The sequence below is a fragment of the Malus sylvestris genome, chromosome 16, assembly GCF_916048215.2.
Source record: "Malus sylvestris chromosome 16, drMalSylv7.2, whole genome shotgun sequence".
Classification (NCBI taxonomy): Eukaryota; Viridiplantae; Streptophyta; class Magnoliopsida; order Rosales; family Rosaceae; genus Malus; species Malus sylvestris.
Genome location: NC_062275.1, coordinates 37,526,240 through 37,536,737, shown reverse-complemented (window position 1 = coordinate 37,536,737; position 10,498 = coordinate 37,526,240). Strand labels below are relative to the sequence as shown.

At 38.4% G+C, this 10,498-nt stretch overlaps 1 protein-coding gene and 1 pseudogene across 2 annotated transcripts; one reads left to right on the top strand and one right to left on the bottom strand.

Moving 5' to 3' along the window:
• The first annotated feature begins 2,206 nt into the window (after positions 1–2,206).
• Positions 2,207–7,425, top strand: LOC126607368 (pentatricopeptide repeat-containing protein At4g19440, chloroplastic-like). 2 transcript variants are annotated; one of them, XM_050274921.1, is made up of 5 exons: positions 2,207–4,992; positions 5,110–5,197; positions 5,897–6,058; positions 6,467–6,552; positions 7,082–7,425. In XM_050274921.1, exon 1 carries the CDS (start codon positions 2,216–2,218, stop codon positions 4,973–4,975), a length of 2,760 nt encoding a protein of 919 aa, XP_050130878.1. In that variant the 5' UTR covers positions 2,207–2,215; the 3' UTR covers positions 4,976–4,992; positions 5,110–5,197; positions 5,897–6,058; positions 6,467–6,552; positions 7,082–7,425. The 2 variants fall into 2 exon arrangements, with proteins under 2 accessions (XP_050130878.1, XP_050130879.1); XM_050274922.1 differs by lacking the exon at positions 5,897–6,058.
• Positions 7,426–9,783: 2,358 nt separating this feature from the next.
• On the bottom strand, positions 9,784–10,450 carry LOC126609351 (uncharacterized; annotated as a pseudogene).
• Positions 10,451–10,498: the final 48 nt, after the last annotated feature.

Genomic DNA, 10,498 nt, shown 5'->3' with positions numbered 1-10,498 from the left:
AAATTCATTACCACCTCAAACTTAAGAGTGCAACAAGTCTAAATGTGTCAAAACCTTCTCCATATTCAACTTCAATTGCCCGAAAATACCGAAAAGCGGAGCAAAAACATAATTTCATCAAAATTGCTTACCCAAGGATAAGTTAAAAATAGAAATTAATCAAAACCTTCTCCATATTCTCTGTGTTTGTCCCAGTAACTTGGGAGAAAAAAAATGGGGTGTTTGATTGAAAACCAGAAGTCTTTGAAGAGAGATAGAGAGATTACATGCCTCATCAAGCATGGATAAGAAGCAAGCTGAAGAGGTGGCAGTGATACTCGATTATGCCCAAACTCACACAAAACGCATACGGTACTCATAAGAATACATAATTTGTATTGGTAGTTAGTAATACAACCACCACTGAGTTTCTTTGCCAAAAAAAAAACAAAAAAACAAAAAAAAAACAAAAAACTTAAATTTTAATAAATAAAAAATCAAGCTACAGAAACAGTGGGCTGTTTTATAGCTAATTAGTTCCACCACCTGAGTTCCTTTACAACAAAAATTAACAAAACCTTAAAAAGATATAAAAGAAAATTAACAGAAAATTCACACTTCAAAGGATATCAAAAAACCAGCCCCTCTGAAGAAGAAAGATGCAAACGAAATATAACAATATAAACATAAATTAAATATAACAAATAAAACCAACAATAATCAGCAAACAAAAACCTAAACATTCAGATTTTTCGGATGAAACCCAATTTCCACAAAATAAATTCAATTTCCCAATTTACCGAAAACCAACGAAGCCCATGCAAAAACCGGGGGCAGCCCAAACCCCAACCCAGCCACAGATTTGGTGGTAGTAGGGTAAATCAGGCAAAATCAACAGACAAAAATTTGATTGTAGCTAAGCTACAGTCAGTTTTAGAATAGATAATTTACTCCCTTTACGTTATCATATTACCCTCGTGTACTTAAGAATCATTTAAATTTTTAAAGAAAAAAATTATAATAAAAAAATAAAATAAAATAAAATAATAGAGAATTAATCTTATAAGTTATAACCCAATCAGTAGTCGAACATGGATTGCTCGTTGCCCTTGACGTCCATATTACTTCGTTGCCTGGATATTCCCTCCCTTGATTTAATCGAGGTTGATGGTGAAGTCTGGAGGCCTCTGGCTCGACCCCAGAAACCTCACACACCGCTTGGAATGTTGAGAGAGAGGTTATTTCAGGGTTTCAGGTGGGAGCTACCGAATGGTATACACCCTGCTTAGGGAGTAGTCTAGCAAAGGACCATTCATAACTTTGGCTGCGATCCACGGAAAAGGGTTGTACGGAATGACATGCTTAGCTTGGGCGATTATTTTGAAGTATGACCTCAATATACTCTTTTCCTTATGATTATGAGAAGGTTTTTTATAACCTCACGAGGTTTTGATGAGAAACTTACTTTGGAATGATCATACCCTTTATTGGTGAACCATTATATATCCTTGTGTTGACCTTATATTACGCCCCATAAGATCTCTCATGCACCCTTTAAGGTAGCCTTACTATGATGAGGGTCAACCCACATCTATTAGGATTGACCTCCATTTTTTACCATGGACAATAATATCATTATAGACTAACCATGTGTTTCTTATATTAAAAATTAAGGACAGATTGTAACTTAGTTAATTAAGGGTATTCATCATTGCACCTTAGATTCGTAGTTTGATTTTCACTCCCCAAATATCCCTCGTATTAAAAAAATAAATAATAAAAGGGTGCCTTCAAGGAATTAAGGGTGGCCGACATTGGTTTGCAAGTTAATTAGAGCATTTTGCTTCATATTCTGCATTTAAGTTTGAATATTCCTCTCTATGCTTTAGAAGACTTTAATGTTATATTCTATCGTTTGTTTAAAATTAAAAATAAATCGAGAGCTACTCAGTACTATAGTCTAGTGATATTTCTTTTAACTTGCAAGTGAGATGATTTAGGTTCGAATTTGTTAGATAGCGAATTTGATACTAAATAGGTTGCCCATTGTGTAGTTTGCTGAACTCTCCTATATCTTTAGTATAAAATATGTCGTTATACTAAAAAAAAAATAAAAATAAATCAAGGGTTGCAATAGAAAAATGAACGTGTAGTGGGTTAGGGAGATTGAAATATGCGCAGTTAGCCCAATAGAAAGCCCAAATTTCGGCCTACACCTCTCTCTTCGTTTCTCTCTATGACGGTCTGTCTCCCTCTCTCACCCTGGTTTGACATGGTTGTTGCTTGTGCCTTCTGCCTGCGGCGCAGCTTTAAACCCACAAGGGTCCACAACAGAATAGCAAACCTCAAGGGCCTCTCTCTCTCTCTCTCTCACTATCGTGGCTCTTTCGCATCCTCTGAATCTCAAAGCAAAAATCCATGGCAGCTTCACTCTCATAAACCCTGCAGTAAAACCCACAAAATCGACACACCCAGAAGAGCTAATCACATGCATTTTCCGATGGATTTGAGGAGGCTTTCGGTCCCCAAACCCCATCTTTTTCTCTTCTCTCCCATCAACCGCCCGTGCGTGACCTGCACCACCCAACGCCGCCACAAAGAGCCTCCTCAGCCACCGCCATTGCATCTTCCGGATCAACCGGAGCCGCCCGATCTGAGTTTGCACAACTGGGTATCTTCTGTTCTCTCAAAACCATCTCTAGATTCTTCTAAGTGTAAAGCTCTCGTACCCCTTTTGTCGCCTCTTCAATTTGATCAGTTGTTCTGTTCCATTAGCTCCAATGTGAACCCCAAAACAGCTCTCCATTTCTTCTATTTTGCTTCTGAATCTTTTAAGTTTCTGTTTACTGTTCGATCGTTTTGTGTTTTGGTTCATCTGCTTATTAATTCAAATCTTGTATCGCCTGCGAGATTGCTTTTGATCCGTTCGATTGATGGGAATGTGCCAGTTTCATATGCTAACCCCAGTCACAGGCATATGGAGATAGCCATTGCCATGTTGGAATTGAATACTGTGGCCGAAAGAGGTGTTGGTGTTCAGGCACTGGACTTGTTGATTCATGTTTACTGCACCCAATTCAAGAGTATGGGTTTTGGTTACGCCGTTGATATGTTTATGTGTTTTTCTGATAAGGGCTTCTTTCCATCGTTGAAGATTTGTAATTTTTTGTTGAGTTCGTTAGTGAAGGCTAGCGAACTTCATAAGAGTTATCAAGTATTTGAAGTTATGTCTCGAGGTGTTTCTCCTGATGTTTACTTGTTTACTACTGCAATTAATGCATTTTGTAAGGGAGGGAAGGTTGATGAAGCGATAGGTTTGCTCTCAAAAATGGAAGGGTGGGGTATTGCTCCAAATGTTGTTACATACAATAATGTTATTCACGGGCTTTGTAAGAGCAGGAGATTAGACGAAGCTTTCCAGTTCAAGAAGAAGATGGTAGAAAACAATGTGAACCCGAGTCTTATAACGTACAGTGTGCTCATTAATGGTTTGATCAAGCTGGAAAAGTTTTATGAGGCAAATTGTGTTTTGAAGGAAATGTCCAATAGGGGATTTGTCCCGAATGAGGTTGTCTATAACACATTGATTGATGGGTATTGTAAAACGGGAAATATTAGTGAGGCACTAAAGATAATGGATGATATGTTGTCCAATGGATTAACTCCCAATTCTGTTACTCTTAATTCTCTGCTGCAGGGATATTGTAAAACTAATCAGTTGGAGCATGCTGAGCAGATTTTAGACAAGATGCTGTCCCATTGTTTATCCATAAATCAAGCTGTTTGTTTCTCAGCTATTCACTGGTTATGCATGAAATCTAGGTTCAATTCTGCGCTAAAGTTTACTATAGAAATGCTTTTAAGAAACTGTAGGCCTAGTGATGGCTTGCTAACCACGTTGGTTTGTGGGCTTTGTAAAGATGGAAAGCATTCTGAGGCAGTTGAACTTTGGTTTAGGCTATGTGATCTAGGATTTGCAGCCAACACTGCGACTTCAAATGCCTTAATTCATGGACTTTGTGAATCTGGTAGCACACAAGATGTTGTTCTGCGACTGAAAACAATGCTAGAGAGAGGTTTGGTAATGGATAAAATCTCATACAACACACTTATCTCGGGTTGTTGCAAGGAGGGAAAAGTGGAGGAAGCTTTTAAGCTTAAAGAAGAGATGACTAACCAAGGAATTGAACCAGATACTTATACTTATAATTTGTTAATTCATGGTCTATGTAATAGGGGAAAAGTGGACGATGCACTTAAACTATGGGATGAGTGTGAAAATCGGGGTCTGGCTCCCAATGTCTATACATATGGGGTGATGATAGATGGGTACTGTAAAGCTGGCAGAGTGGATGAGGGTGAAAACCTTTTCAGTAAGTTGGTGACTAAAAAAGTGGAGCTAAATTCTGTTGTTTATAATACACTAATCAGAGCATACAGCAAAAATGGGAATATGACTGCAGCCCTTGGTCTCCGCTTGGACATGAAAAAGAAAGGCATTCAACCAACTTGTGCCACGTATTCTTCTCTTATAGATGGACTCTGCAATATTGGCAGTGTTGAGGATGCAAAATGCCTTCTAGATGAAATGAGGAATGAGGGCTTGTTGCCAGATGTTGTATGTTATACAGCACTAATTCATGGTTATTTTAAGCTAGGACAAATATATAAAGTAGGGAATGTCTTGCTGGAGATGTCTTCATTTAACATAAAACCGAATAAGATTACCTACACTGTCATGATTGATGGGTACTGTAAACTAGGCAATATGGAAGAAGCAACTAGACTGCTATCTGAGATGACAAAAATGGGAGTTGTCCCAGATGCTGTCACCTATAATGCGTTAACAAATGGATTTTGTAAGGAAAGGAAGGTGGAAGAAGCTTTTGAAGTATGTGATCATATGGCCAGTAAAGGAGTAGCTTTAGATGAAATTACGTATACAACATTGGTTCATGGGTTGCATCAGCCCACTACATGTACAAATCAGGAATGATTGGAAACATTCAAAAGGTTAGGTTTTTTCTTTTTTGCATGAAGAATTCTTCTGTTTCTGAACAGTTTTATGATATTTAACTTGTGCACCATGTTTGCGCACCATGTTCTGAAGGTAATATGGTTCATTCACAGGTGCATATTCCTATTCTTAAAACTGATGGCCGTAGACCATGGGATACATCTCCTTAACGTCTCTAAAATGATTCTTGAACATTTGGAGGTTGGTAGATCTGTACATTACTCATTTTCTTTGCTTCATATTTTTATGAAGATTCTTTAATTACTTCTAATTCAATAACTATGTGGAGTTGATATATGTTATTGCATCGTCACTAGTAGGGTGAAGGTATAGCCATGATATGACATTGGTTCACTAGTAAATTTATTCCTGGGTTGGGAGTAAAATAAATAGCTGGCACAATTGTTGCTTTCCCATGTTCTTTTTTCGTCTTATTATTTTAGAAACATCTTCCTTGTTTGGCTAACTTATTAAAGATTCTCACTGTTACATGTGCTTGCAGAGTTTCATCCGCTAGTAGTTATTAAGTTACGTATAAACTTAAACATCATGACATAATCACATTATATGTTGTAACTCCTTTTAGCTCCCAAATATTACAGACTTCAAGACTTTGTGATGATTCATATTTTAAGTGCCTCTCCTTCCATTAAGTTTACACATGCTCAGACTTTTAGCATCACTGCATAAAGTGGCCTCTTTGAGAAAAAATTACACTTGTGTGCTCACTTCCATTGTTAACTGCTTAAGTACTATTGAGCAGTGTGGCTGTAGTATATATCCTTTATTTCCCATCTCAATGGTTGAGCGCCATTAGTATTCCTAGTAGGGATGTCCTAATTCATTAATTCAAGGTGTCTGTATCAATTGACTGTTACTTACTCTAATGGTGGTCACCAGTTGCAACCCTACTTCATTTGAGTTCGGGACTGGCTATGTTTACAAAAGAAAGTAAGAAATCAGCTGTCTCAAATTTGAATCCTGTTTACTCTGTTGATGAGGCACATAGCTCGACCAGATGGCCATACCGAATGATTGAAACATCAAGAGATGTCAGACTAGGTATTGCACTTTAGACCATCTTATCTTTCGAAGGTTTATTGCATGAGTTTATTTTCCCCTCGATATATAATGTGGTTGATGGAGGCTAGAGAACTTGTTCTGAGGTGAATCACAGAATAAACAAAAAATTGCTACGAGGATTGTGTTGCATAAAGCCTGGGGAAGAGATATTTTATAGATAACTGTGGGCAAGCAAACCTGCTTCTAGCAATTTTATCAATAATATTGTTTGCTTTCTATTTTATTGTTTTCATTCTGCAAACCGCAGTTGCTGAATTTGGTGAACAACAGTTGTGATCATTATTTCGAGTTGTTAGTGGTTTTTTTTCTTTCTCCTTCCTGCTTCTGTTGAATTCTGTTGTATTACGCAGAACCATTTAAATTTTCTTTTCTTTCGTTTTCAATCAGAATTTCCTGGATTCCTGACCTAGCAATTCCTCAGCCGATCTTTGGAGCTAGTATTGAGGTTTACAAGGTCACGCTTCAAATATGAGGTTAGAAGTTGATTATCAAAAAGTCATGCTTGGATATAACAGAACTGATATTTTGCTCAACTCCTTTTTATATTTAAGTTCTCTTTTCCTTTCCCAGAATTTAGGATTTGATGATATCAACAGAGACTAGATATCCTGAGTGACGCTAAGTTTATGACATAACAAGTTTGATTGATTAACTTGTCATTTTTGTTTGGCTTTCAGCCATATAAACTACGGACCGTACCATACTTACCAAATTACTGAAGGTTACTTGGGGGTGATTGTTGATTTGGCCATGGCTATTACCGAAATGAAAGATGTACTTTGAATTCGTCTGTATAGTAATAACATTGATCATGGATTGCTAATTTAGGCCTAATTTCATAGCTCGTCTATTATTTTATTTTCGTAGTTGGCATTCCACCTTTCTGTTTCTTGTTGGCTTAATGGAGCTATATCATTACTAGCTGTGAATCATGCCATGGATGGCTAATATTGTGAAGAGAAATTAGATTTAAAGTCTCACAATCCAAATGTAACTTTGCAGAACTTAAATGACATTTGCAACAGACCTCCCAAATGCTCCTGCCTGCTCCAGATGCTTGCTGTCGTCTGGAAGTCATGAGATTTACAACTCCCTGCAGGATGCGATGCCTGTGTTCTATTGTTGTGCGATCTTTCGAGGAGAGGATGGCTTTTCCAGCGCGGATTATGTGAATTTTCACGCAACTGATTGACCGGGGTTTGTTTGGGTAAAAACCAGTTCCTTGCGTTTTTCCAAGGCAATTCATGGAAAGGCTGTTGGAATGCAAGAAAGAAATTCATCTATGCGTTTCCTTTCTGGTGGAGACGCGATGTATCCGTGTTATGAAAATTGTTATTTCCCATTCATATTTGTAGTGCTTGGTTCATAGCGAACATGAAGAAAAGAGTGCTGACAAAATAATAATAATAATAATAATAATAATAATAATAATAATAATAATAATAATAATGAACATAAGAAAAGGAGCAAAGAGAGGAGAGTGCCTTCTCGTAATTTTGCATGTTCACAGGTGGTGTTAACAAGATTTAACCGGTGGCAGGCAGGAGACTAGCACTTAGGCAGGAGTCTAGGTTTTTTTTATTTTATTTATTTTATTTTTATTTTTTTATAAATATTTCTTTATATTAAATTCATTATATAAAAGGATAATGAAATGTCTATTTATATTTTTAAAAATACATAATTTTATTGTGATACATAAATTATAAAATAGTATGACATAAATTATAAATTACTAGAACATATGAAAATATGGGAATATGCATATTAATAAGTATTCATCAAAGTATTCAATAACTCTCGTATAATTACTAAAAAAAGGAAAATGCAATAAAGGAGTTATCTATTTTCTAATTGAGTGAAGGTCGCAACCTAGGCAGGTGTAGGCATCGTTTCTTATTTTTTAAACACCTAGAAATTAATCGTGGCGGTGACTAGCTGCCTAGCGCGCCTAAGTGGCACTAGGCATGGGACTTTTAGGACACTGGGTGTTACATAAAAATTTCTCCAAAAGTTCAACAAGGAATGCAGATGGTATGACTTCTGATTAATGAAGGGACCTGTCCATAAATAAATACATAAAAAAAACAATAGTCAATGAAAGTAATAAGGGTAAATTAAAAAAAACTATCTCAACTATTGGGTCCAAGGTATTAAATATCGATGATATCGGAAATATCGGTAGTCCGAAAACACGGAAATATCGATGGAAATATCGGGATAATATCGATATCGATAAAAATTATATGGAAACCACGGAAATTGTAAGAAAAACTTGGAAATTTTTATTGAAACTTTGCAAGATGTTTATTTAGTCAATTATCTATTAATTTATCACAAAAAATTGGAAGGAAATGCATTGCATGATGGATTTAACTTATTTAAGTTGATTATATAGCGAGCTGGCAAACATTGTGAGTGTAGAAAATATGTAGTAATTAATGAAAGAAGTTTAAACACACCATAATTATTTATATATAATGAATTAGTATAATATTTTACACTTTATTCGTCCTATAAATTATTTGCATGTTTTTTTTTCACATTACACGCCACGCCACCACACACACACACAGAGATAAAATTTTTCACATTACACTCTTACACACGCCACCACACATGCACACAGAGTTCGAGAGAACCCACACCACACACGCACACCAAGAGCTCTCAGTCAATCCCTCTCTCTTCTCCTTTCAGTCTTCTTGAATCCCCCATCTCCCCCCTTCCCCCCCTAACAATCTCTTCTCCGCTGCGCCCCCCCACACTTCGAATCTTCAGATCCCCCCCCACCCTTCGAATCTTCAGATCTCTCCCCCCCCAACCCTTCGAATCTTCAATCGCCGCGGATCTCCCCCCCCCCCCCCAACCCTTCAACCCTTCAATCGCCGCAACCCCTGGAAATGGAAAAACGAAGGGCGAATTGTGTTATGGTTTTTGTTTTCATTTGTATATTTTCCCTTTTTTATTGGTAAGATTTGTTCAAACCTCATCCTGCCATTGATTTTCATAACTGCTTCCCAGAGCCTCCCCAATTTCTTCCCCGCAGAAGCCCTCTCCTTCCCTTCCAACGACGGAGCCTCGGAGTTCGGCGATATTATCGGTAATATCGATAATATCGCGATATTTTGACGATAAATGACTGGATATGTGTAAAAATATCGCTCTCTGTAAAAAAAAGATATTATCGGCGATATTTCGCTGATAATATCGATATTTTGTTCATTGATTGGGTCAACCACAGTTTCATACCTCATCTTTAAAACATTTCAATGTCATACCTTATCTTCGAATTTGTTGCAATGTGATACCTTTGTCTATTAATTCCGCTGTTAAATGTTGACGTGGCTTGAGGCATGATCCACTTTCTATTAAAAAATTAATTAAATATTAAAAATAATGTGGGACCCACTCACCTTCTTCCTATCCTAGTCGTCTCCCCCACCCTTCCTCCCTTCCCTCAAAACTAGAATCCCATCGTGACTCTCCCTCGTTCTCATCCTCACTACTCAATCATCTTTTCCACCTAGCCACCCAGCCATCTACACTCTGATCAAGCCATTCCCCTCCATGACCGTCCTCCCCTATGCCCCCCTCCACTGCCGCACTTGCCACTCCGTCCTCAACCCATTCTCCACCGTCGATTACACAGTCAAGATCTGGATTTACCCTTTCTGCTTCACTCGCAACCACTTCCCTCCCCACTACACCTCCATCTCCAACGAGAAGCTCCCTTCCACCGTCTGATGGCCATACTCTTTTTCGATGGTGTGGACTAACACAGCAGACACCACGATGTCTAAGTACCCGTCCCCGAACAACAATCTCCTGGGGTCGCCCTCGCGTCAAGTCACGTACTCCCCCACACCTTCAATCTTCACCGTTTGCAGCGTTGACTAGAGACTCGTTATCTTGGACCGATCTAGGCCCATAATCCGACCCGAACTCCCCTCTTTCTTCATTTGGGTCGCCACAACGTTTAAGAGTATGCCGCGACCGCTGCCGACTTTGAGGGCGTGCTTGACGGTAAACCATTCGTTGACTGAGCCGACCATGTGCTGGGCGACATTGTAGTGGAGGGGGAGTGAGGAGTATAGGAAGTGTCCGGATGTGAAGAAGAGGCAAAGGGAGGAAAAGGCGGTGACGGAGCCAGTGAACTCTGCGACAAAACAAGCAGTGTCAATGAGGAGGAGGAGGAGGAAGAAGAGGGTGACGAGGTTGAAATAAGTGAGGTAGAAGAGTGACAGAACGGTAAATAGGACATCGTTGAAGAGAAGGAAGAGAATGGTGTGCAACTGGTTGAGACCGTAGATTGCGTAGATCTGATGGTTTCCCCATCTTCCTCTCTTTGAACATGTTTCTAGAAGGCATCAAATCTCCAAGACTTTAAACAAATTCGAAGAAGGTGGATAGGGAATG